The following is a 22,572-nucleotide window of genomic DNA, read 5'->3' as shown; positions in this document are numbered from 1 at the left end:
GGCACAGTCTCAGCTCACTGCAGCCTCCGCCTCCCAGGTTCAAGCAATTCTCCTGCCTCAGCCTCCCAAGTAGCTAGGATTACAGGTGCGTACCACACCTGGCTAATTTTTCTATTTTTTTTAGTAGAGTCGGGGTTTTGCCACATTGGCCAGGCTGGTCTTGGACTCCTGACCTCAAGTGATCTCCCTGCCTCAGCCTCCCAAAGTGCTGGGGTTACAGGTGGGAGCCACTGCACCTGGCCCGCTATACTATTTAAGGTCTAATTAGATATTAGAATTAATAGTAGACAATCTACTCCAGTGTAAGAGCCTTGTGTTTCACCTTTTCCACAGCCAAGTGAACTGATGCCCAAGCTGAAAGAGTTGGGAGCGACCATGGATGGATTCCATCGTTCTTTTGAATACATACAGGACTATGTGAACATTTATGGTCTGAAGATTTGGCAGGAAGAGGTATCTCGTATTATAAATTACAATGTGGAGCAAGAGTGTAATAACTTCCTAAGAACGAAGGTATCTAATAAATTTTAAAATTCTTGACGATATTTGTTTAGAGTACACATCCCAAACCTCAGAAATGTCAACAAGAACGTTTATTTATTTACTAAAACTCTGTAAACACTAGATAGTCTCAGTACCTTCAGAGTATGTTCAGGAGCCAGGAGGGTTGCAGAAAAGTGGACATGGCACGTGACCTCTGGGAGCTCATTGTCCTAAGAAGGCAAACATCATTAAATGGCTACAGAATGAAGCTGTTTGTTGTTAATTGTTATAACCCAAGTGATTGACAGTTCAAAAGACTTTTAGGACTCCTTTGTTTGGGTTCGGCAGGGTGCATACTGAGGAGTGGAATTACTGGGACCTATAATGGGTAGTTCTATGCTTAACTTATTGAGGAACTACCAAACTGTGTTCCACAATAACGGCACCATTTTACATGCCCAACAGCAGTGTACGAGGGTTCCAGTTTCTCCATGTCCTAACCAACGCTTGTTATTTTCAATTTTTAAGATTACAGTCACCCTAGTGCACATGAAGGTATCTCATCATGGTTTTGATTTGCATTTCTCTAATGGCCAATGATGTTGAACAGCTTATTGGCCATTTGTATGTCTTCTTTGGAAAAATATGTATAAAAGTCCTTTGCCCATTTCTTTAATTGGGTAAAAAAAGAATATCAAATGCATAAGTGCCAAAACTGAGAAGCTGATTTTAGTAAGTAGTTAACAAGGAGCCACTCTGCAAGTTTTTATGTGGGAACTGACATGATTTAGGTGACATTTTCAAAAGTTTAAGTCTATTCCAGACTTATGACATTTTGGATTTTTATATTACATGGATGCATGTCAACTCATAGGACAGAAAGCCGGAAGTTCCCATGCCTCATCTTAGTTCTCACTTCTTCTTTGTCACTTTACCTTTTCACAAATGTTTCTTTGTTTTTTATGAATGTTATATGTGATATTTCTGGGGGACTATTATTAATGCAGTTTTAGAAGTTTCCTCTTCAAAACCAAGGAAAAGGCCAGGTGCAGTAGCTCATGCCTGTAGTCCCAGCTACTTGGAGGCTCAGGCCGGAGGACTGCTTGAGCCCAGGAGGTTGAGACTGCAACAAGCTGTGATCACACCATGGCACTCCAGCCTGGGCAGCAGAGCAAGATCCTGTCTCTAAAATAAAAAACCAAGCCAGGCACAGTGGCTCACACCTGTAATCCCAGTGCTTTGAAAGGCCAAGGCAGTTGGATCACCTGAGGTCAAGAGTTAGAGACCAGCCCGTCTCTACTAAAAACACAAAAATTAGCCAGACCTAGTGGCACATGCCTATAATCCCAGCACTTTGGGAGGCCGAGGTGGGAGGATCACTTGAGATCAGGAGTTCGAGACTAGCCTAGCCAACATGGTGAAACCCCATCTCTACTAAAAATACAAAATTAGCCGGGCATGGTGGCATGCGCCGGTAATCCCAGCTACTCCGGAGACTGAGGCAAAAGAATTGCTTGCACCCAGGAGGTGGAGGTTGCAGTGAGCCAAGATCACGCCACTGCATTCCAGCCTAGGGGACAGAGCAAGACTCAATCTTAAAAAAAAACCCAAAGAACCTTTATTGTCTCTCTTTATGCAATATTGTATTTGTAAAATTCTGTGGAAAAGAGATAACTAGATTATCTTATCAAAGGTGTACTAAATATTGATGGTTTTGTTTTCTAGATTCAAGATTGGCAAAGCATGTACCAGTCCACTCATATTCCAATACCCAAGTTTACCCCTGTGGATGAGTCTGTAACGTTTATTGGTCGACTCTGCAGAGAAATCCTGCGGATCACAGACCCAAAGTAGGTGTACGTGAATTCTACAGAGCCCTGAATACTGTAGGCGGTCTCATCTGCACCTGTGTCCCTGTGGCACAGCCACTATTCTAATCACGGGGGGCCACTTGTCAACTCATATTCTGACCCTTTAGAGCAAGGGTCCCTAACACCTGCGCTGCGGACTGGTACCGGTCTGTGTCTTGCGAGAAACCAGACCACACAGCAAGAGGTGAGTGATGGGTAAGCAAGCATTACCGCCTGAGCTCCACTTCCTGTCAGATCAGTGGCAGCATTAGATTCTCATAGGAGCGTGAACTTTGCGTGTGAGGGATCTAGGTTGCGCGCTCCTTAGAAGAATCTAATCTCTTCTCCCGCCCCCCTGTCTCCACAAAATGATTCTTAGGTCAACACACAAGCACTTTTGATAGTAACAACTGTTTATTGAACACTTACCTATGCGCTCTTCTAAGCACATTATACACATCCAGTCGTTAACCCATTTACAGCAATCTTATGAGATAGGCATTATTCTTATTCCCATTTTAAAGATGAAGTAACTGAAGCACAGAAAAGCTTAGTCATTTGCCCAGCATCACACAGTTAATAAATGGCAGACCCAGAATATATTCCAGGCCCTCTGACTCCAGAGCCCAGCTCCTAGGCACTGTACTGTGAAGGGCAGACTGCATAGCTTTGTATACAGCCAATCACTTCTTAGTCTAAAAAGAATCATTTGGAGAGGACCAGAAGATGGCATCTACAAGTTTAAGGAACTGAGAGGAAAAAGCAAATTGCTTTGTCGTCATAGTCTCAAATGTTAGGTAGCGTGTGGAGATTCTAAGTTCCTTTTTTACCAAATGGAAATGACACAAGGCCTTGTTTTGTCTCCAAACTGGAAATTTAAATGAAGGCTGCATAGAGAGACCAGTGGGCTCTGAAGTCTTCCAGCCTGACAGCTGAACCTAACCTTGTCTTGTCAGCATGATTCCAAGTCAGCAGCCTAACTCAATGGAAATAAATGTCTGAAACCAATGATATGGCACAGGGCAGGAAAAGGGGGTCAGACCAAATTTCACCTTCCTGCTCCGTTGGGTGGTCACTGGGAAGATGCCTTGGGTGCCTGAATACAGAGTTAGAAAACACAGATCATGTAACTCTGTTCTTCATATTTGGTGCCGCATGTCCTATTGAGTCCTAACATCTCTTTAAGGATGAATTCTGAGCCGTTCTGGGGTCTTTGCGTTATTTTCATTTTAGAATGACATGTCACATAGACCAGCTGAACACTTGGTATGATATGAAAACTCATCAGGAAGTGACCAGCAGCCGCCTCTTCTCAGAAATCCAGACCACCTTGGGGACCTTTGGTCTAAACGGCTTAGACAGGCTTCTGTGCTTTATGATTGTAAAAGAGTTACAGGTGAGCCTTTTGACTTTCATGCCTGTTTTCTGCCACCCTGGGGGAGAGGCAAGAACATATCTTGGCCAGTTTGAACTCACTTCACCTTTCTTCCATGATTTCTTACACTGACTTTAGGCATATGATACCTACTGGGTAGATAGGAGCTGGAGATAAACTAGAATTTATTTGGCCAGCATAGTACTTTTAGGATTAGACTGTTTTTGTGAGTTTCCACTTGGGAAGATAAGACTTTTTAATCCTTGAAACCAGTGAGTTCTCCTAGCAAGGGGTGTTTCTAATAGGAACCTGAAGTTGCTTCTCTTTGCAGTCATGCTATTTAGAGGTTTTGTGTGACGTAGGCCCAGTCTCTGTTCTGCATAGCATTTTAGGTAACTGGAGTACTTGCTTGTTTAATTCATTATGTTTGGTTCTTTGACCATGCCTTCTTGTTTTCAGAATTTCCTCAGTATGTTTCAGAAAATTATCCTGAGAGACAGAACTGTTCAGGACACTTTAAAAACCCTCATGAATGCTGTCAGTCCCCTAAAAAGTATTGTAGGTGAGTGTCCTGAAACTAGCCTGAGGTGGGGATGACACAGTAGCCTTTACGAATGTACTAAAGAGAAAATTGTGTTTTAACTTTTCAGCGAATTCAAATAAAATTTATTTTTCCGCCATTGCCAAAACACAGAAGATTTGGACTGCGTATCTCGAGGCTATAATGAAGGTATGTTGTAGGAGAGAGGGTGACAGCCAATACTTACATTTTTTAATTTTTCGTTTTCTTGCAACTTTGTTGCCCAAAGAAAGCTACTCTTCTTTCTTTTGTCATTAAATCAAAAATATTTTAATACTTCAGTTTATCATTTTAAAATTCATTTTGTTTATCTCCCTTTCTGGATCTGTTCTTGACTAGGCTTTTTAGGAGCCTAGTGTTTCCCTTTTGTTCAAGAAAACTGGCTCTTTGTAAAATGCCTTTTGGGTAGAGGTGCTTTTATATATGAAAATGAAACTTTCCCTTGCACAGTAATACTCCCTTCTTACATAACAAAGTTCATTTATACACACTTCATCTGCTCCATGCTGCTGTTAGAACAGAACGTTGTCTCTCTCCCCTCTTGTGTCTGCGTAGATGTTAGGGAGCCAGGTTCTTTGGGGCATAAATTATCCTTGTACTATGCATAAAGCACTTTTACTTTGGAAATGAATAAGAAAGACAAATGAAGAGATTAATTTGCTGGATGGAAGTCTACTTTATTTTATAATCCAGCTGCCTACTTTCCTGCCTTGACTCAGCAGCGGGAGCGCCCAGGGACCCCTGTGTCTTCTGCGAGTCTTCTTTCGTCCTCTGATAATCTGAGATCATCAACGGCCCGTTCTCACACACCCATTATACCTAGGGCCATTGTCAGTTGCTGTGAGAGACAGAGTAAAATGAAACATGACCGGTCTCCTCAGAAAGCCAGCTCACAATCTAGTAGGAAAGAGTAGACTTCCTGGTGGAAAACTATGATTTGTGGTCAAAAGTATCACATACCATAGAAAAGTCTAGAATTCTAGAATGCTAAGGGAATTTTGAAAAGTTCCATTCTCTGACTCCCAATTATATAAGTTTCTCATTGAGACAGCACTCATTGATACCTCAGTCAAATTCATAGTATATTTCCCATAATTTTGGTGACCAGTAGTAGTAGTAGTTGTGTTTTGTTATTGTTGTTGTTGTTTGGATCACTAAACAGAACGGGTAAGGCAAGGAGCCTGTGGCTCTGCTAGATGTCCTGTCGTGATTTGGGTCTGCCTTCCTCTAGCCACATGATTGTCAGATATTAAGCACTTCCCAGGCCAAGTTTCTAATTGCTGGAAAACCTTTTAGGAGGATTAAAAAATCACCCGAGTTTGGACAGGTGTGAATCCCAACTCTGTAGGAGGCGTTAGGGGGATTACAGGGATTCTTCCAAGAAACTGGAAGGTTTTTCCCTTGCCCACCGGAGGGTTCTCAGTCCAGTAGCTATTACAGACCCTTATTGGTTATAGTTGCCAGTAATTTGGTAACAGCCACATGACTGTGTCTGAGTCAGTGATCTTTAAATAAAGCCCCCAAGGACAAATTTGTCTTTTGGTCTTGAATTAGGGTGCTTACAGTCACTGAGCCAGTGTTAATGATCTGGAACAACAATGGAAATGTTCTGTGCTATTCGATGATGACAGCAGCTCCTAGTCCTTTGTAGCTGTTGAGCTCGTGAAATGTGGGTTGTGGGACAGTGAAACGCAATTTTTAATTTTATTTCATATTAATTTAAATGTAAATAGCCACACGTGGCTAGTAGCTGCTGTACTCAACAGTGCAATGCTAGAAAAATCTTGGAGAAAGAATGATAAGCTGGATAGCTCCAAAGAGGCAAATGAGTAGGTAGAATAAGTTTCTCGTCCATCCCAGGCTCCTTAGCCTCTCCAGCAGCTTATTCAAGCTTGAAGTGCGTGAGTACCAAAAACAGAAAACAGCACTAACAAACACTCATTGTGCATTAAACGAGAGCAATAAACTATTTATAGAAATAAACTGACTTTATTTCTTTTTCCAGTTCTAGATTGATATTTTCAAGAGGATCCTTGGCACACAGTATACTAGACATAGAAAATTATGTAAAGAATTATAGGGGCCAGATACAGGGTTTCAGGGACATTTTTACATGGCCTGAAAGGACCTACTATTTTCTTGGCTTTGTTGCATTCTAATTTTTAAATAATGCTACTCTATAAATTAAAAGACTTACTATTTATAAATAGCATTTTTGGATTGACGTGTTTCACGTAAATAGAATAATAGTCTTGAATGAATAGTGGTCAAAAATAATACACATCTGAGGTCATTTAACACTTTTGACCATTACAAGCTCCATTTAGCCAAGTAACTTTTGTTCACTCTTAGAGAAGGCCACCCTCTTTCTCTTTTTCTTTTTCTTTTTCTTTTTTTTTTTTTGTTTTTTTTTTTGAGACAGCCTCGCTCCATCTCCCAGGCTAGAGTGCAGTGGCGCAATCTTGGCTCACTGCAACCTCTACCTCCTGGGTTCAAGTGTTTCTCATGACTCAGCCTCCCAAGCAGCTGGGATTACAGGTGTCCACCACGACACCCAGCTAATTTTTTTGTTTTTCATAGAGAGTTTCACCATTTTGGCCAGGCTTGGTCTCAAACTTCTAGCCTCAAGCAATCAGCCTGCCTTGGCCTCCCAAAGTGCTGGGATTGCAGGCGTGAGCCACTGTCTTTTCCTTAACTCTTCTCTGCACCCAGCAACTCAGAGGAAATGTGTTGATTTCCACCTTATTGCTGCTTGCATTATAATACTGGCTTCTCTCCTATCCCCACCTCCCTCACTCCCCTTTGCCAGTCTTTTAGGAATACTTTGTCTAGAGTAGAAAAGAAGACATTTATAGGCAGAAAAAGTTAGAATATGCTATTGACCTTCTGATGCAGACAACATTATGGGGGCAAACTGCTCTCTCTCAAGCCTGACCCAAAGATCACTTCCTATCATCCAACCATTGTAGATAATCTCCAAATATCGTTTATGCTCATAGCTACTTTAAATTACCATAGTTAATCCACCATCCTAGCATAACTCTGTATCACAGATTGTTCTTTGAATGGTTAATTATAATTTCATTACAACTGGCTTCCACTGTTCCCCTCTATGTTTTGTTTTGTACATTCAAAAACATTATTCTGAAATGGTGTCCATAGGCTTCACGAGATTCCCAAAGGGATCCAAGGCTGTATTAGTCAATTCTCACATAATAAAGACATACTCAAGACTGGGTAATTTATAAAGGAAAGAAGTTTAATTGACTCACAGTTCAGCATGGCTGTAGAGGCCTCAGGAAACTTACAACCATGGTGGAAGTGGAAGCGAACATGTCCTTATGGCAACAGGAAAGAGAAGTATAAGCAAAAGGAGAAAAGCCCCTTGTAAAACCATCAGATCTTGTGAGAACTCACCCACGATTACGAGAACAGTGTGGAGGCAACCACCCCTATAATTCAATTACCTTCCACTGGGTCCCTCCCACAACACTTGGAGATTATGGGAACTACGATTTGAGATGAGATTTGGGTGCGGATACAGCCAAACCATGTCAGACACACACAAAAACTTAAGAACCATGGATTAAGGGGCTATCATTGTTAAAATTTTCATGATAGATTTTATGTAGATTATTTTGTAATCCAGATAATTATTGAACCTATAATCCTGGGTGGCCTGGACAGACTTAATATTCACCCAATTTGAGAACACTAGTGTGAAATGGCATTCCTAGGACTTGAGAAAGTTCCATTCAGGGTAAATAAAAGGAAGTAAGTAAGACTTCTCACAGCAGCTACTAACTGTGGAGCACTTATTCCAAAAGGTTAAAAATACAGCATCAAAAAAGATACCTTTGATACATGAACAACTGAACATTAATAGACCACTCTGCATAGACTTTGGGGTGTTTTTAGGTTGGGGTTGGGAGTCCATCCAGACATTCCTTGAAGGGCCTCTGGTGCTGCATTAGGTCCAGTTCTGGTCTTAGATCAGTTCAGGAAATCCTTATTTTTTTTCCTGTGGAGTGTTGTGAAGGCCTAGTGAAGAATTGTCGTCTTTGTGTTTACCTCCTCACTGTCACTCCAAAATGCTTGAATGCACTACTTGTTCTCTCTTGCTTGTGCACAGGTTGGACAGATGCAGATTCTGAGACAACAGATTGCCAATGAATTAAATTATTCTTGTCGGTTTGACTCTAAACATCTGGCAGCTGCTCTGGAGAATCTCAATAAGTAAGTGCCAGGGTTTGAAACAGCCATCCATGGGCTTGGATTGTTTATCATCTAAGCGCCCCAGTTTCTTCAATTCTTACTGTCTTAAGTTATTTTGGGGTGGGAGGTCTGAATTTATAGGCTTCCTTGCCACGGATAATCAGATCTGTCTTCAGGAGTCTCTTTTCTCAATATTGTCCCTCCGTTTATCTCTGTCTCTCACTCACTTTCTCTAATGGATTCATGTATTCATCTGGCATGTACTGATCACATGATTCAATACGTGTCAGCTGAATAAATGAATTCATTAGAGAGAGCAAGTAAGAGACACACCAGACACTGCTAGATACTTGCACAGGTTTTAGAAAGCAATTATTACCGAAATCCACAACTGGCTTTTTACAGGGCTGATTGCTCATCATCCAGAGGGCAGTTGGAAGTGTGTTGATTACCAAGAGTGGTTATGGAGGCCTGTCCCAGAGGGAACTCATATCCTCCGCCTCACCAGCAACCTGCTGTGGTTTGAGGCTGCCTACTTACAGATAAATCCCTGCTTCTCACTCACCAAGTCAGTGCTTTTGACAAAGCAGATATTAAGAACAATTCAGTCAATATATGATGATTTGAACGGTGAATGCATTTGATTGAGGTTGATTCCAAAAGATAAAGTAATTCTAGGTCAAATTTTCCACTTAAAATCAATCACAGGCATGGATTGAGAATTAGCAGGATCAAGCTCTCATTTTACAAATGAGGAAACTGAGGCTTGAAAAGATTACGTCACTGGCCTGTATTAACTCTTGTATAAACTCATTTAATCCCTAATGTTTATCTCCGGGGTTTTTCTTCGTTTAGGGCTCTCCTAGCAGACATTGAAGCCCACTATCAGGACCCTTCACTTCCTTATCCCAAAGAAGATAACACACTTTTATATGAAATCACAGCCTATCTGGAGGCAGCTGGCATTCACAACCCACTGAATAAGGTGAATAATTAAAATATATAATGGCGGGGGTTGGGGTACAGAATGGTATTTGGCCCAGGTAACAGATTACTGTGCAGAAATACCAGAGGAACCTGGGTTCAGACCCCAGAACCTTCATTCCATTCAGTTCCCTGCCCTTTCTAAGCAATCATCATACTTTCCCTGCCTGGCTCGGGTCTGGGAGAATCAAGTGCTATAGCGCTGGTGAAAGCTCATGACAAAGGGGAAAGTGCTGCATCCGTGTAAGAGATGAGTTTTGGGTTTCACTGGGGTTTGCAGTTCAGTCATCAAGGCCCAACAAACCCAAAATGGTAGCATTGATCTGTCTTGCCAAAGATGCTTCCCCTTGTGGCTGACGGTAATCCCAGTCATCACAGGAGCTACAAACTCTTTTCTGCAGTTGTGAGCTCAGAAAACCTCTAAGAACTGAAAGTTTTTTCATAACAGTGCCCGGTCTCTCTGCATGGCAAAATCTGTCCTGAGCTGACATAAGGCTGTTTATACTAGTTATTTATCCTCCTTACTATAAACATTCATATATTTTGATGCAGACTTTGATTATAGTGCATTAATGACTTTGATTATAGCGCATTACCCTAGCCCCTATATTGTCTTTCTAAAATCTATAAAATTTGAAATTCTGAAATCTGTATTATCCCTTGTGTTTTGGATAAAAGATGATAGACCTGAATAGTAGCTAACATCTTGAATATTTACTGCGTAACAAGTGCACTGTCTTAACCCTGATGGTGGATTATCTCACTTCATCTCACAACAAGCCCTATGAAATTATGAGTTGAGGAACCCGAGGCTCAGAGAGGCTAGCTAGCAAGTGGAGGAGCCAGGCAGTCTGACCAGAGCCTGTGCTTCTGACCCGTGTGCTACCCTGTCTCCTGTGGAATCGGCCAGCTGGGAGTCTGGACCCAGCCGTGTATGCCCTGACTATAGTTTCTGCCGTGACAACTGGGAGACTGCTCTTTGACATTGCCTAGGGGACAGCAAATGACAAGAACTTTGCTCTTTCTACTTAGATACTACCAGTCGCTGCTACATGGATCTTTTCCCTCTACTCTCCCTGCTCCTCCTCTCCTTCTTCCATCTTTCCCTCTCTCCCTCTTCTCCCTCCCACACTCCCCCTATATTCCCCTCCAGCTCTGCCTCAACTGCTCTTCATTTTGCCTTCCCCTCCCATTCTTGCTCATCACTCATTCCTCCCGCCCTTTATTAATGACATTAACAGGATTCAGGGGGAAAGTCATTCTTAGCAAAATCATTTTCTTTCCAGAAGGGCAAATGATGATGTAGGTATTTATGTGGGCAGGGCCAGGTGTGTTAAATACAACTCTGAAGGCAGCAAATTAATGGAACCATCCACATTTCAGGAAGGCCAAAGAGCAAACTGAAGTAAAATGGAAGATTTTCATTTGGAAACCTGATCTGTGATATTGTGCAATGTGAATTAACCATCCATTTTTCTTACCTTTTCTCTTTCCAGATATACATAACAACAAAGCGCTTACCCTATTTTCCAATTGTCAACTTTCTATTTTTGATCGCTCAGTTGCCAAAACTTCAGTACAACAAAAATCTAGGTATGTATGACATTTGTTATTTGCAGTGAGTAACAATACCAACAGATTAGCATCTCACTAAATAGCTCTTTGTATGGACATGCCTTTCAATATGTCAGATATCAGATCTTTTCTTAGTGAAATTCATGTTTAAGAAATTCAAGTCTTTATGCCTCTGAAATACAATGCCTTTTTATGAACTGTAGACAGTGGATTTATTTATTTTTATTTTTATTTTTATTTTATTTTTTTGAGACGGAGTTTTGTTCTTCTCGCCCAGGCTGGAGAGATGGTCTCGGCTCACTGCAGCCTCTGCCTCCCAGGTTCAAGTGATTCTCCTGCCTCAGGCTCCCAAGTAGCTGGGATTACAGGCACATACTACCACGCCTGTCTAATATTTTTGTAGTTTTAATAGAGACAGGGTTTCACCATGTTAACCAGGCTGGTCTCAAACTCCTGACCTTAGGTGATCCGCCTACCTCGGCCTACCTAAGTGCTGGGATTACAGGCGTGAGCCACCACACCCGATCAGATTTATTTACTCTTTTTTAAGTACACTTATTTATTTATTTTATTTTATTTTTGAGACAAGGTCTCACTCAGTCACTCAGATGGAAGTACAGTGGCACAATCTCAGCTCACTACAGCCTTGACCTCTCGTGCTCAAGAATCCTCCCACCTCAGCCTCCTGAGTAGCTGGGACTATAGGCGCATACCGCCATGCCCAGCTAATTTTTTGTGGCGACAGGGTTTTGCCGTGTTACCCAGACTGATTTCAAACTCCTGGGCTCAAGCGATCCACCTGCCTTGGCCTCCTAAAGGGCTGGGATTACAGGCGTGAACCACCGTGCCCGGCCCTAGACAGTGGATTTAAAAATCAACCAAGTATGGTCCACCTCAGTAAGGATTCACTGTCCAGCTTGTAGAATGTGAGGGACCTTTGTTTTGATTCTCTTCTTTAATGTTTAGGTAGCTAATTGTGGTGTGAAAGAGACTTATTTTGGTTGATGTTCTGTTCTTTCAACAAGATTCATGTGCCAGCTGTGTATCTGGGACCACGATGGGAAAAGTAACAATATAGTTAAGGAGATAAGACTAATATTTATACATGAACATCTAATATTTTATGTATGATTGTATGTCAGAATATTCAGTACAAACAAGAGACACCAAAGCCTTTCAATATGTCTGTTCTTTCCAGGAATATAACCCTAATTTATTTTTGTCATTGGTCAGAATATTTTTGTAGTTATATAATAGATACCCAAGTGTTTCCTCTGCCTTCAAACTTTATATGCAACTAAATGACATTTTAAAAAATCCACTATAGATTTTAGTTTACTTTAAAAGCATTATAAGATCATTTCTACAAATGTAATCATTTTTTCTTAACTAGAGATTTCTAAATATATTTCTTCCTTACAGTACTTTCCTATTTCATAAGCTTTTTTAGGATGAAAATGTGGAATCTCTTTAATGTCTTTATTCTCTCATTCAAAAGTAATCATTGATTCTAGACACTATATCCATGACAGTATCAGTGGTTGTCACAGAAGGTAGAGCATGATCTCCTCAATAGTACTTGCTGTAGGAGGGAGGGAACCCATGTGTGTTTGAAATCTGGCTTCACTGCTTATCACCTGTGTGACTGTGGCCAAGTTACCCGCAAACTGAGTGCCCAACAGGTACTGAGTCCCTTTCTATATATTGGTCAAAATCAATTTAAAGGGCCATCCCAAGCGTAGTGTAAAGGTTCATCTGAAGATTCAGAGATTCAGGTTCTGTCTCTGTTCTCCCTGTGTTAGTATTCAATAGGAATAGATGATTCTTGATAATGAACTGTCAGTGCAGAAAGAGTCTTCTTTTCATTAAATAATAACTTTTTGTTGACTTCTCATTCTAATATTTTTTTTCATTGTGTATATGATTAGGGCCTGGCACCTTGATTGTAAAGCTACTTATGGAAAATATCATTGTCCCTGGAATTCCCAGATCTTAAAACAAAACATGACACAACAAAATCTTTATGGATCCTAGAAATATAGTATTTATAACTGACTGTAATTCTTCTCATCAATAAGACTGATGTGTAAATGCAGGAACTAAATTACAGTAGGACTGAGGAAGGAACAATTGTTTGGTATCTTTGTGGATATTCAGTTGCTCATATAAGGATGGGACTGTCTCTAGACTCTCTATTCTGTTCCATTGATGTATTTGTCTTTTCTTATGTCAGTAGTGTCTTGATTATTGAAACTGTTGAGCCTTGAAACTGTATATCCAAAAAACATTTATTTAACCTTGTAAACCCTGTTCTCAAGATTGACCTATGAAATGCATACCTGGCTTGGTCTGTGTTTGAAGAAAGAAGCTTCTACAACAACTAGAGCTAGTTGTAGAAGTGTTTGTTGTTAACATCACTCTTGCTTTCCACCTGGAAAGGATTATTTCTCCATACTGAGTCCTGTTAGGATTATTCCTCCATGTTCTGAATTGCCAAGGCCAAGGTTAGGTTATTCAGGATCACTTGTTTAGGCTTCTCTGGTTTGGGGAAGAGATTTCCCGGTCTTCACAAGAACCCATATATGGGATCTGAGGGTCTGTCTAACCAGTTAACTTGATAAGAAACTGCCAGCCCTTTGTCCAAAGTGGTTGTGCCAGTTTCACTCTCACCAAGAGTGAGTATATGTGTACTCCACATCTTCACCATTATTTGGTGGCATCAGTCGTTTTCATTTTAGCCATTCTTCTTCTTCTTCTTTTTCTTTTTTTTTTTTTTTCTTTTTGAAACAGAGTCTCACTCTGTCACCCCGACTGGAATGCAGTAGCGTAATCCAGCGTAATCTCAGCTCACTGCAGCCTCCACCTCCCGAGTTCAAGCAGTTCTGCCTCAGCCATCTGCGTAGCTAGAATTACAGGTTACAAGCATGAATCACCATGCTCGAGTAATTTTTGTATTTTTAGTAGAGACAGGTTTCACCATGTTGGCCAGGCTGGTCTCAAACTCCTGGCCTCAAGTGTTCCACCCACCTCGGCCTCCCAAAGTGCTAGTGTCTTGTTGCAGCTTTAATTTGCCTTTCCCTGATGATTAGTGATTTGAGCACTTTTTCTTGGGCTTATTGGCCATTCCTTATATCCTTCTCTGTGAAGTGCCCGTTCTAGTCGTTTGCTCATTTTTAAATTGTTTGCATTTTTATTACAGACTTGTAGGAGTTATATATATATTATGGATACAAGTTCTTTATTAGATATATGTTTTGAGAATATTTTTTCACAAATTGTGGCTTATCCATGTATTTCTCTACAGGTAACTTTAGTGAGCAGAAGTTTTTACTGTTGATGGTGTCCAATTTATCCATTTTTTTCCTTTATAATTACTCCTCGTGTCTTGTCTAAGAAATCTCTGCCAGGCCAGGCACAGTGGCTCACGCCTGTAATCCCAGCACTTTGGGAGGCCAAGACAAGAGGATCACCTGGGGTTAGGAGTTTGAGACCAGCCTGGTCAACATAGTGAAACACCTGTCTCTACTAAAAATATAAAAATTAGCCAGACGTGGTACCACATGCCTGTAATCTCAGCTACTTGGGAGGCTGAGGCAGGAGAATTTCTAGAACCTGGGAGGCAGAGGTTGCAGTGAGCCGAGATTGCGCCACTGCACTCCAGCCTAGGTGGCATAGTGAGACTCCGTCTGAAAAAAAAAAAAAAAAAAAAAGAAATATCTGCCTTCTCCAAGGTCACAGAGATGTCTTCAATATTTTTTCTGAAAGTTCTGTAGTCTTCCCTTTTACATTGAGGCCAGTCGTTCATCTCTAATTGTTTTTTGTGTACAGTGTGAGGTAGGGGTCAAGATTTATTGTTCCCCCATAAGGCTATCCAGTTTCAGTACCATTTGTTGAAAGATTTATCTTTTTTTATTATTTGGTTTATTTGTGGTTATTCAATTACTCATGTAAGGGTGGGACTGTCTCTAGACTCTATTCTGTTCCAATGATCTATTTGTCTGTTCTTACACCATAGTGTCTTGATTATTGAAACCGTACAGAGAGCTTGAAATCAGGCAACCTAAGCCTTCCGACATTGTTCTTTTTCAACATTGTGTTTCTTCCTGAAGACTCTAATCTCGTCTCTGGTTTCCCATGCAGCCATCCAGGCAGAGGTCAGAGTCTCCACATTTTGGCAGAAATCTTTAGTGTAGAGGCAGGTGCAGTGGTACACACCTGTAGTCCCAGCTTGAGCCCTGGAATTCAAGGCTGTAATGTGCTATGATTGCACCTGTGAATAGCCATTGCACTCCAGCCTGGGCAACATAGCAAGACCCCATCTCCAATTTTTAAAAAAATCTTTAGTGTAAAGGCCAGGTTTGGTACTCATTCACTTCATAAATGTCCTTCTTCCACTGTCTTGATTTCTGCAGATTCTTTATATATAATACTCAACATTTGTTTAAAGGTATTCTAAAAATATTTTATCCAGCTTTTCTCTTAAGATAGCAGTTCAGGGTTATCTAGTGTGTCATGCTGCCGTTAACAGAAGACAGTTATAGTGATTTTTTTTTTCTCATTTACATTTATCTATATCTTTAAAAATTGCTACAATAATGCATGTTAATTGAGTAATTCAAAAGAACCAGTAATGATAATTACAAAATTTAGTAACTGTTTTATTGGTTTTGAATCCTTCAGACTGCTGGAATATCCCACCAATCCTGTGGCTAATTCAAATTATGGCCCAGAATTGTCATTCCCTCTAAAATATCATCTGCCAGAGAGTATATGGGCCCCAAACATTTTGACCTTCACAGCGTTAATATTTAATGAGTGTTGCCGAAGGCAGGTACTTCACGCGGTGTTGCAACTTGTCCCCTTTCAGGAATGGTCTGCCGAAAACCGACCGACCCAGTTGATTGGCCGCCGCTTGTCCTGGGACTGCTCACTCTGCTGAAGCAGTTCCATTCCCGGTACACCGAGCAGTTCCTGGCGCTGATCGGCCAGTTTATCTGCTCCACGGTGGAGCAGTGTACAAGGTACAGAAGACCAACCAGGACTACATGGACTTCTTGTCACAAAACCTAACCCAAACCTCGTATTGCCAAATTCCTCTTCTTATCGCCCTAATAGAGATGGGAACTGGTTGCTCACCCTTGTCTATAAAGCAAGTCAGGGCACACCTCCTTGTTCAGAGCAATGATGGGTGTGCCCATCCTTAGTCACCCTGCCAGGGGAACTCCATCAGGTCTACTCACAGTGATTTTCCAGGAGTGACTCAGGACCATGATTAGTAATTACCATGGGGAAGAAAGTGCAGCCGTGTTCCTCTGCACTCTTGGATGCAGCTCTTCAATCTCGGCAAGCCCCTGCACTCCTGCCGGACCACTGCCAAGAGATGATTCCACTCACTTCAGTGTGAGTCAGAGAACATGTCAGTGTGTCAAAGCCTGGGCAGTGTCTGCGTGTAGAGAAGCAGATTTCGCAGGAGTTGCTATTTGATACGGTGCTTATAAAGCTTTAATTCCTGCCAGTTCTTTTCCCCTGCCCCTAAATGTGGGTTTTCTGGGATAAAGAAAAAAAGTTATTTCCATGAGATGCTGGGTCCTGCGCCGCCTCCTCTCTATCCTAAAGCGTCAGCCTGGCTAAATAACCTTTGCTGTCATGTCTGCTTGGTCATTTTTGCCACTATAATGTAAAAAACAAATCAAAGCGGCTGGGCATGGTGTGGCTCAAGCCTGTAATCCCAGCACTTTGGGAGGCCGAGGCGGGCAGATTACTTGAGGTCAGGAGTTCAAGACCAGCCTGGCCAACCTGGTGAAACCCCATCTCTACTAAAAAAAAAAAAACACAAAAATTAGCCAGGCATGGTGGTGGCCACCTGTAATCCCAGCTACTCAGGAGGCTGAGGCAGGAGAATCACTTCAACCCCGAAGGCCTTAGAGATTGCAGTGAGCCAAGATCGCACCATTGCACTCCAGCCTGGGTGACAGAGCAAGACTTCATCTCAAAAAAAAATAAAGCAAACCAAAGCGATCTTCTAAGTGCACACAAAACACTACTGACTCCTAAAAAAGTGTGGGACCTGCTAGGTGTTGAATCATGTCAACAGAGGGAGATGAGTCTGAACAGATAGCAGGGATCGTGTTGTAGGTGCCCATGGAAACGATATAGAGAAGCTCACATTTACCCTATAGGGTAGGCCCCTGAAAAGATGTGAGCAAGGTGACAACTTGACAGGAACCAAGAGCATGCTCAATGTTTTTGTTCATCTTTGACTTCATTAGGTAATCTGTTGGTAATTTAGTCTTTCAGGATTCTGACCAAGGACTTAACGATGTGCAAAGCAGTTAATTGATCTAAACTGTTCTCTATTATAGCCAGAAGATACCTGAAATTCCTACAGATGTTGTAGGAGCCCTTCTGTTCCTGGAGGATTATGTTCGGTACACAAAGCTACCCAGGAGGGTAAGTGATAGATAGTAAAGAACAACATTAATGACCGAGTTGTAAAAAGATGCTAATAATAGTGGCCCTGGACTCATCAGGAGTGAAGTCCAGTAGGTCATTCACAGCAGATGCCTCTGCGCCTCTCCACTGCTCTGCCACCAGCTCTGAAATGTCCCTGCCTTTTCCACCGTGGGAAGTGCCTTGCAGAGTTTAACACAATGCCCCTCCCACCTCTTCTTCCTCTCCACCATGTACTCCTGTCAGCAACTCACCTGGTTCAGGAGTTAAGTGAAATGGGCAAGCCAGGAGACAATTCCTTAAGTGGCCAGAGGAAAGAAATAATCATGGTGGTTTGTTCTTTCTCTCTCCACTGACCTGGTTCCCACAGCAAGTACAGTTAAGTGCATGCCACAACTAAATGTAGATATGAGCACTGTTTCCAAAAATGACAGACTACTTTTCACCTACTGAGACATTCTTTCCTCTCCCTTTCTCACTAGTAATTCCACTTTGTTAAGTTTTAGCTCAAAGTGGACAGCTCGATATTGAAAAATAAAAGACTTTCAATAGATACTAAAAATCCTTTGATTTTTAGAAATTAGTAGGTTAGTATTCAAATATACTTTCTTACAACACAAACCAAAGATGAACTTTTAAAATTAACTAGCAGTGTCGGTACGTAATAGTGAAATGTTAGTGGCATTTCCATTAAAGCCAGGACCGCCACAGTGTCATGACAGCTATACAGACTCTTGCAACTACTTTTGTTATACAGGTGCAAGACAATAAGAAATGAAATGAAAATAAAATGCATATTGGAAAGAAGACAAACTCTGTATTATTTGAGATTAATTGTCTTCCCTTTTTATTTTTCCATAAGTTCTTGGGATACAGGTGGTATTTGGTTACATGAGTAGGTTCTTTAGTGGTGACTTGTGAGATTTTGATGCACCCATCACCTGAGCAGTATCCACTGCTCCATATTTGTAGTCTTTTATCCCTCACCCCCCTCCCATTCTTGCCCCCAAATCCCCAAAGTCCATTGTATCATTCTTATGCCTTTGCATCCTCATAGCTTAGCTCTCACATATCAGTGAGAACATACGATGTTTGGTTTTCCATTCCCGAGTTACTTCACTTGTAAGAATAATCTCCAGTCTCATCCAGGTCACTGCAAATGCTGTTAATTCATTTTATGGCTGCGTAGTATTCCATCGTATGTATATACCACAATTTCTTTATCCACTCGTTGATTGATGGGCATTTGGGTTGGTTCTACGATTTTGCAATTGTAAATTGTACTGCTGTAAACATGCATGTGCAGGTATCTTTTTTGAATAATGACTTCTTTTCCTCTGGGTAGTTACCCAGTACTGGGATTGCTGGATAACTGTCTTCCTTGAATACCCAATAGAATCATGTGAAAAACTGTTAAAATAATACAGAGATCAGAAAACAAGCTGGCTACAGAATAAATGTATGAAATAAATACACTAATCAATCAAAAAATACAGTGTGAAAAAGGACCTATTCACAGAAATAACAGGGAAATAATATAGCTAAGAATAACCTCTACAAGAAATATGAAAGAGCACTTTATTAAAAAACTATAAAACTTTCAAATATAAAATTTGAAAGTCCGTATTTCTGAATGAGGGTCCTTGAATATTACAGAGATAACAGTTCTTTCTAGTTTATAAGTTTACTGCAGTTACAATTGAGATTTCAGGTACTTTTTTAACTTCAAAAAATATACTTTTTAAAATGTCATAGAACTTAAGCAAGTACTTTTTTAAAAAAAAGATATTAAAACATATCAAGTATTAAGACATTATAAAACTATAGAAACCAAAATAGGATGGTACTGGTATGCAACTCAATAGAAGGAACAATGAACAAGAATATGTAGCGTAGAAACAAACCCTGTGCATACAATGGTACTTGAGGAAAAGTAGCATCTCAAATTAAGGGAGAAAGGGAATATTAGTCCATAGATGCAAGTTCACACAGTTAAAAAATAGCAGCTTCATCCCCTTTACATCTTCTGTGTTATCAAAATTAATTACAGATAAAGAGTTAGTGTGAAATATGAAACAAATAAATTAGCTGAAAAATTAGGCAAATATGTATCAGCTCTCAGAACTTCCTAAACATAAAACCAAAAGAATAAACTTAAGAAACAGATTTAGAGATTTGATTTTTTATAAATGCTGAATGTAGTTAAACAATTCTGTGTCAGTGTCTCTTAATTAAAAAACAAAAGAGGAAATACTAACAAAGGACGAGTTTCCTTGATTTATAGTGTGCTCTTCAAATCTTCAAGTTCAGTAAGAAAAAGATGTCCACGCCGATAGAAAAAAAGCAGGGGAAGGGCAAAGGATATTAATAGGCAGTTTTCAAGAAAAGAAATAGAAATGACAGACCTTTGGATTCAAGGGACAAAGATCCAAAGAAAAGGAAAATTACTATTTCCACTTATCAGGTTGGTGAAAAGTGAAATGTTGGGCCCCCATTATTCGGAAGCATTTGGAGAAATGGGACTCCTCAGTGCTGTTAACTGGAATGTAAAATAACAGCCTTTGAGGAGGGTAATTTAGCTTTATCTATTTTAAAAAACATTTGTAATATACTTACCGTGATCCCAGCAATTCCACTGCTAGGAATTTTACCTGCTGGATATATGTGCAAAGGTTCACCAAGATATGTGCACAAGGATGTTCATAATATAAGATTTAGCAGAGGTAAAGAAGGACACAATACTATATGATCCTAATTTTGAGTGTGTGTATGTGTGTGTGTAAGTAAACTGGAAGAATTCAATACAAAAGTTACCAGTTTTTATTTTCTCTAAGAGATTAAGATTTTAAAATGTTTTTAAATTTTAAGCTCTGGGCTACACGTGTGGAACGTGCAGGTTTGTTACATAGGTATTATACATGTGCCATCTGTCACCCAGGCTGGAGTGCAGTGGCGAGATCTCGTCTCATTGCAACCTCCACCTCCCTGGTTCAAGCAATTATTCTGCCTCAGCCTCCTGAGTAGCTGAGATTATAGGCATGTGCCACCATGCCCGGCTAATTTTTTTATTTTCACTAGAGATGGGGTTTCTCCACGCTGGTCAGGTTGGTCTTGAACTCCTGACCTCGTGATCTGCCTACCTCAGCCTCCCAAAGTGCCGGGATTACAGGCATGAGCCACCACACCCAGCCTAGGTTTTAAGCCCCGCATGTATTAGGTATTTATACTAATGCTCTCCCTCCCCTCGCCCCCCACCCCCTGTAAAATTAATTTTTATAGTCTTCTGCATTTGCAAAATTTCCTCTCATTAGCAGGCGATACCTTTTTGATCAGAAAAAAAAATTAAACACTGCTTCTAAAAAATACTCATCTCCAGCACTTGGAGATCACCAACCTCTACATTCTACCCAACTCAGCCCAATTTATTCTTCTCAGGGCTTTGCCTAAGAACAGTTCAGGAAGGTATGCCTCTGAGGCCTTCCGGCTCTTCCCCTTCTGGCCTTGGTTTCTCATTCTCATTCCTGCCCTCCTCTACTTCTCCATTCCTGTCACTTGCCAGCCATCCTGGTTTTCCTTTGTTGGTCATCAGTTAATAAAGTGTGTTAGGTGACCTGAGTACTTGTCAGTACTTCCCAGAGGCATGAACATTCCTCGCAGATCAAGGTGCCTTTAAGAGCCAAGGAGCTCACGTTTGGAGGCGGGAGAGCTGTACTGCGTCCCCTCAAATGTTAGCAGTGCCAAGAAATGAGACTGTCGTCCAGAGGGCACCAGAAACAGAAAGGGGCTGTTTCAAGGCGTTGTCCGCCCATGGGAGTCTCCTCTTCCGTTATTGACCTTGCTCCAAGGATACCTTCTCTTTTTTGCGTGCAAATTTTCAATTTATTCAACTATAACACCATGAATAACTTAATTCTTTAATTTTTCAGGTTGCTGAAGCACATGTGCCTAATTTCATTTTTGATGAGTTCAGAACAGTGCTGTAACTGTTTTTTCCTACTTCTTCAATGGAAGGATTGTCCTTAGATCTTCCCATCATCACTAAAATGAATTTGAAAATGAAAAGAAACTCAGTTGTTCATATAACTGCATTTTTTGCTCTCCATTATGGGAAACTTAAGACGTTCTGAGTAAGATATATCTCATGGCATTAGTTAATGTAACTGATAGTGTTTAAATCATGGTATTACATGCAATTTATATCATGTAAAAGCAGAACACATTTTTGTACTGCCTCTCATAAATGCCGACTGTAACTGTTATGTATAAATCCATTTAGTTTTATGTTCTAAAGAACTATTTGTGCAACTCCAGATTTTCAGTAAAATAGTATTGCCAGTACCCAAAGTCGTCTCTCCTTATGATTCAAAAATTATATATTCACCCTGTAAAAAACCCTGTTTGGAAGGTAAGAGATGACTCTGCTCGATATATTAGTTCACCCCCAACAAGCTGGCAGGCACATGGTGATAGCCAGACGAGTAGCAAATGGAGTGGCCACACAATGTGTGTCATGTACCATGGAAGTTTCTTGGTGTCTCACCATCCTCTTCCAATCCCAGATGCCCTGGGGGTCCACAGCATTCCTTCTGTAGGACTCTTAACAAAGCTGCTCCTTCCAGTATCTTCCTCAGCAACCTAAGTCCTGTCCCAAGTCCCCATAACTATGTCATTATCCGCAGTCCTTTTTGGTAATAGCCTTGCCGTAAGCTTAACTCCCTCGAAATCCTAAATCATTTCTGCATGAAAATTACCCTGAAAAGGAAGCTGCCTGCTAGTCTGTTATCACACTGATATGAAGGAATATGGGTGGGGACACAGAGCCACACCGTATCACTGCCATCCTACTGTGGCAACTTGAACATCAACAACTTAGATGAGAGCAAGAACGATGTTTCCACCCTGAATCTCTATGGTTATGTCCTCCTCTGGAAAGGAAGGAACAAACCAAACCAAACCAAACCCAGAAGCCAAAATCTGTTTGACAGTCATTTTGCTAGTGGTGGGGGAAGATGCATTGATTTGTAGTCAGGAGGCAAAGTTTGAGTCCTGGTTCTGCCACA

General features: G+C 40.9%; 1 protein-coding gene across 2 annotated transcripts in view; it reads left to right on the top strand.

Moving 5' to 3' along the window:
* WASHC5 (WASH complex subunit 5) overlaps window positions 1-21,850 on the top strand; it is a 64,000-nt gene extending 42,150 nt beyond the window's left edge. For both annotated transcript variants that reach the window (XM_077944026.1, XM_015145973.3), the window contains 11 exons: window positions 334-513; window positions 2,209-2,333; window positions 3,567-3,729; window positions 4,168-4,270; window positions 4,359-4,438; window positions 8,421-8,524; window positions 9,359-9,488; window positions 10,984-11,080; window positions 15,930-16,083; window positions 17,425-17,512; window positions 21,439-21,850. In XM_077944026.1, the coding sequence (XP_077800152.1) occupies window positions 334-513; window positions 2,209-2,333; window positions 3,567-3,729; window positions 4,168-4,270; window positions 4,359-4,438; window positions 8,421-8,524; window positions 9,359-9,488; window positions 10,984-11,080; window positions 15,930-16,083; window positions 17,425-17,512; window positions 21,439-21,495 (1,281 nt within the window). In that variant the 3' untranslated portion in view covers window positions 21,496-21,850. The remainder of the gene's footprint in view (window positions 1-333; window positions 514-2,208; window positions 2,334-3,566; window positions 3,730-4,167; window positions 4,271-4,358; window positions 4,439-8,420; window positions 8,525-9,358; window positions 9,489-10,983; window positions 11,081-15,929; window positions 16,084-17,424; window positions 17,513-21,438) is intronic.
* Window positions 21,851-22,572: the final 722 nt, after the last annotated feature.

Source organism: Macaca mulatta, chromosome 8 (assembly GCF_049350105.2).
Source record: "Macaca mulatta isolate MMU2019108-1 chromosome 8, T2T-MMU8v2.0, whole genome shotgun sequence".
Classification (NCBI taxonomy): domain Eukaryota; kingdom Metazoa; phylum Chordata; class Mammalia; order Primates; family Cercopithecidae; genus Macaca; species Macaca mulatta.
The sequence above is the reverse complement of the archived record's forward strand: the minus strand, read 5'-3'. Positions and strand labels throughout refer to the sequence as shown.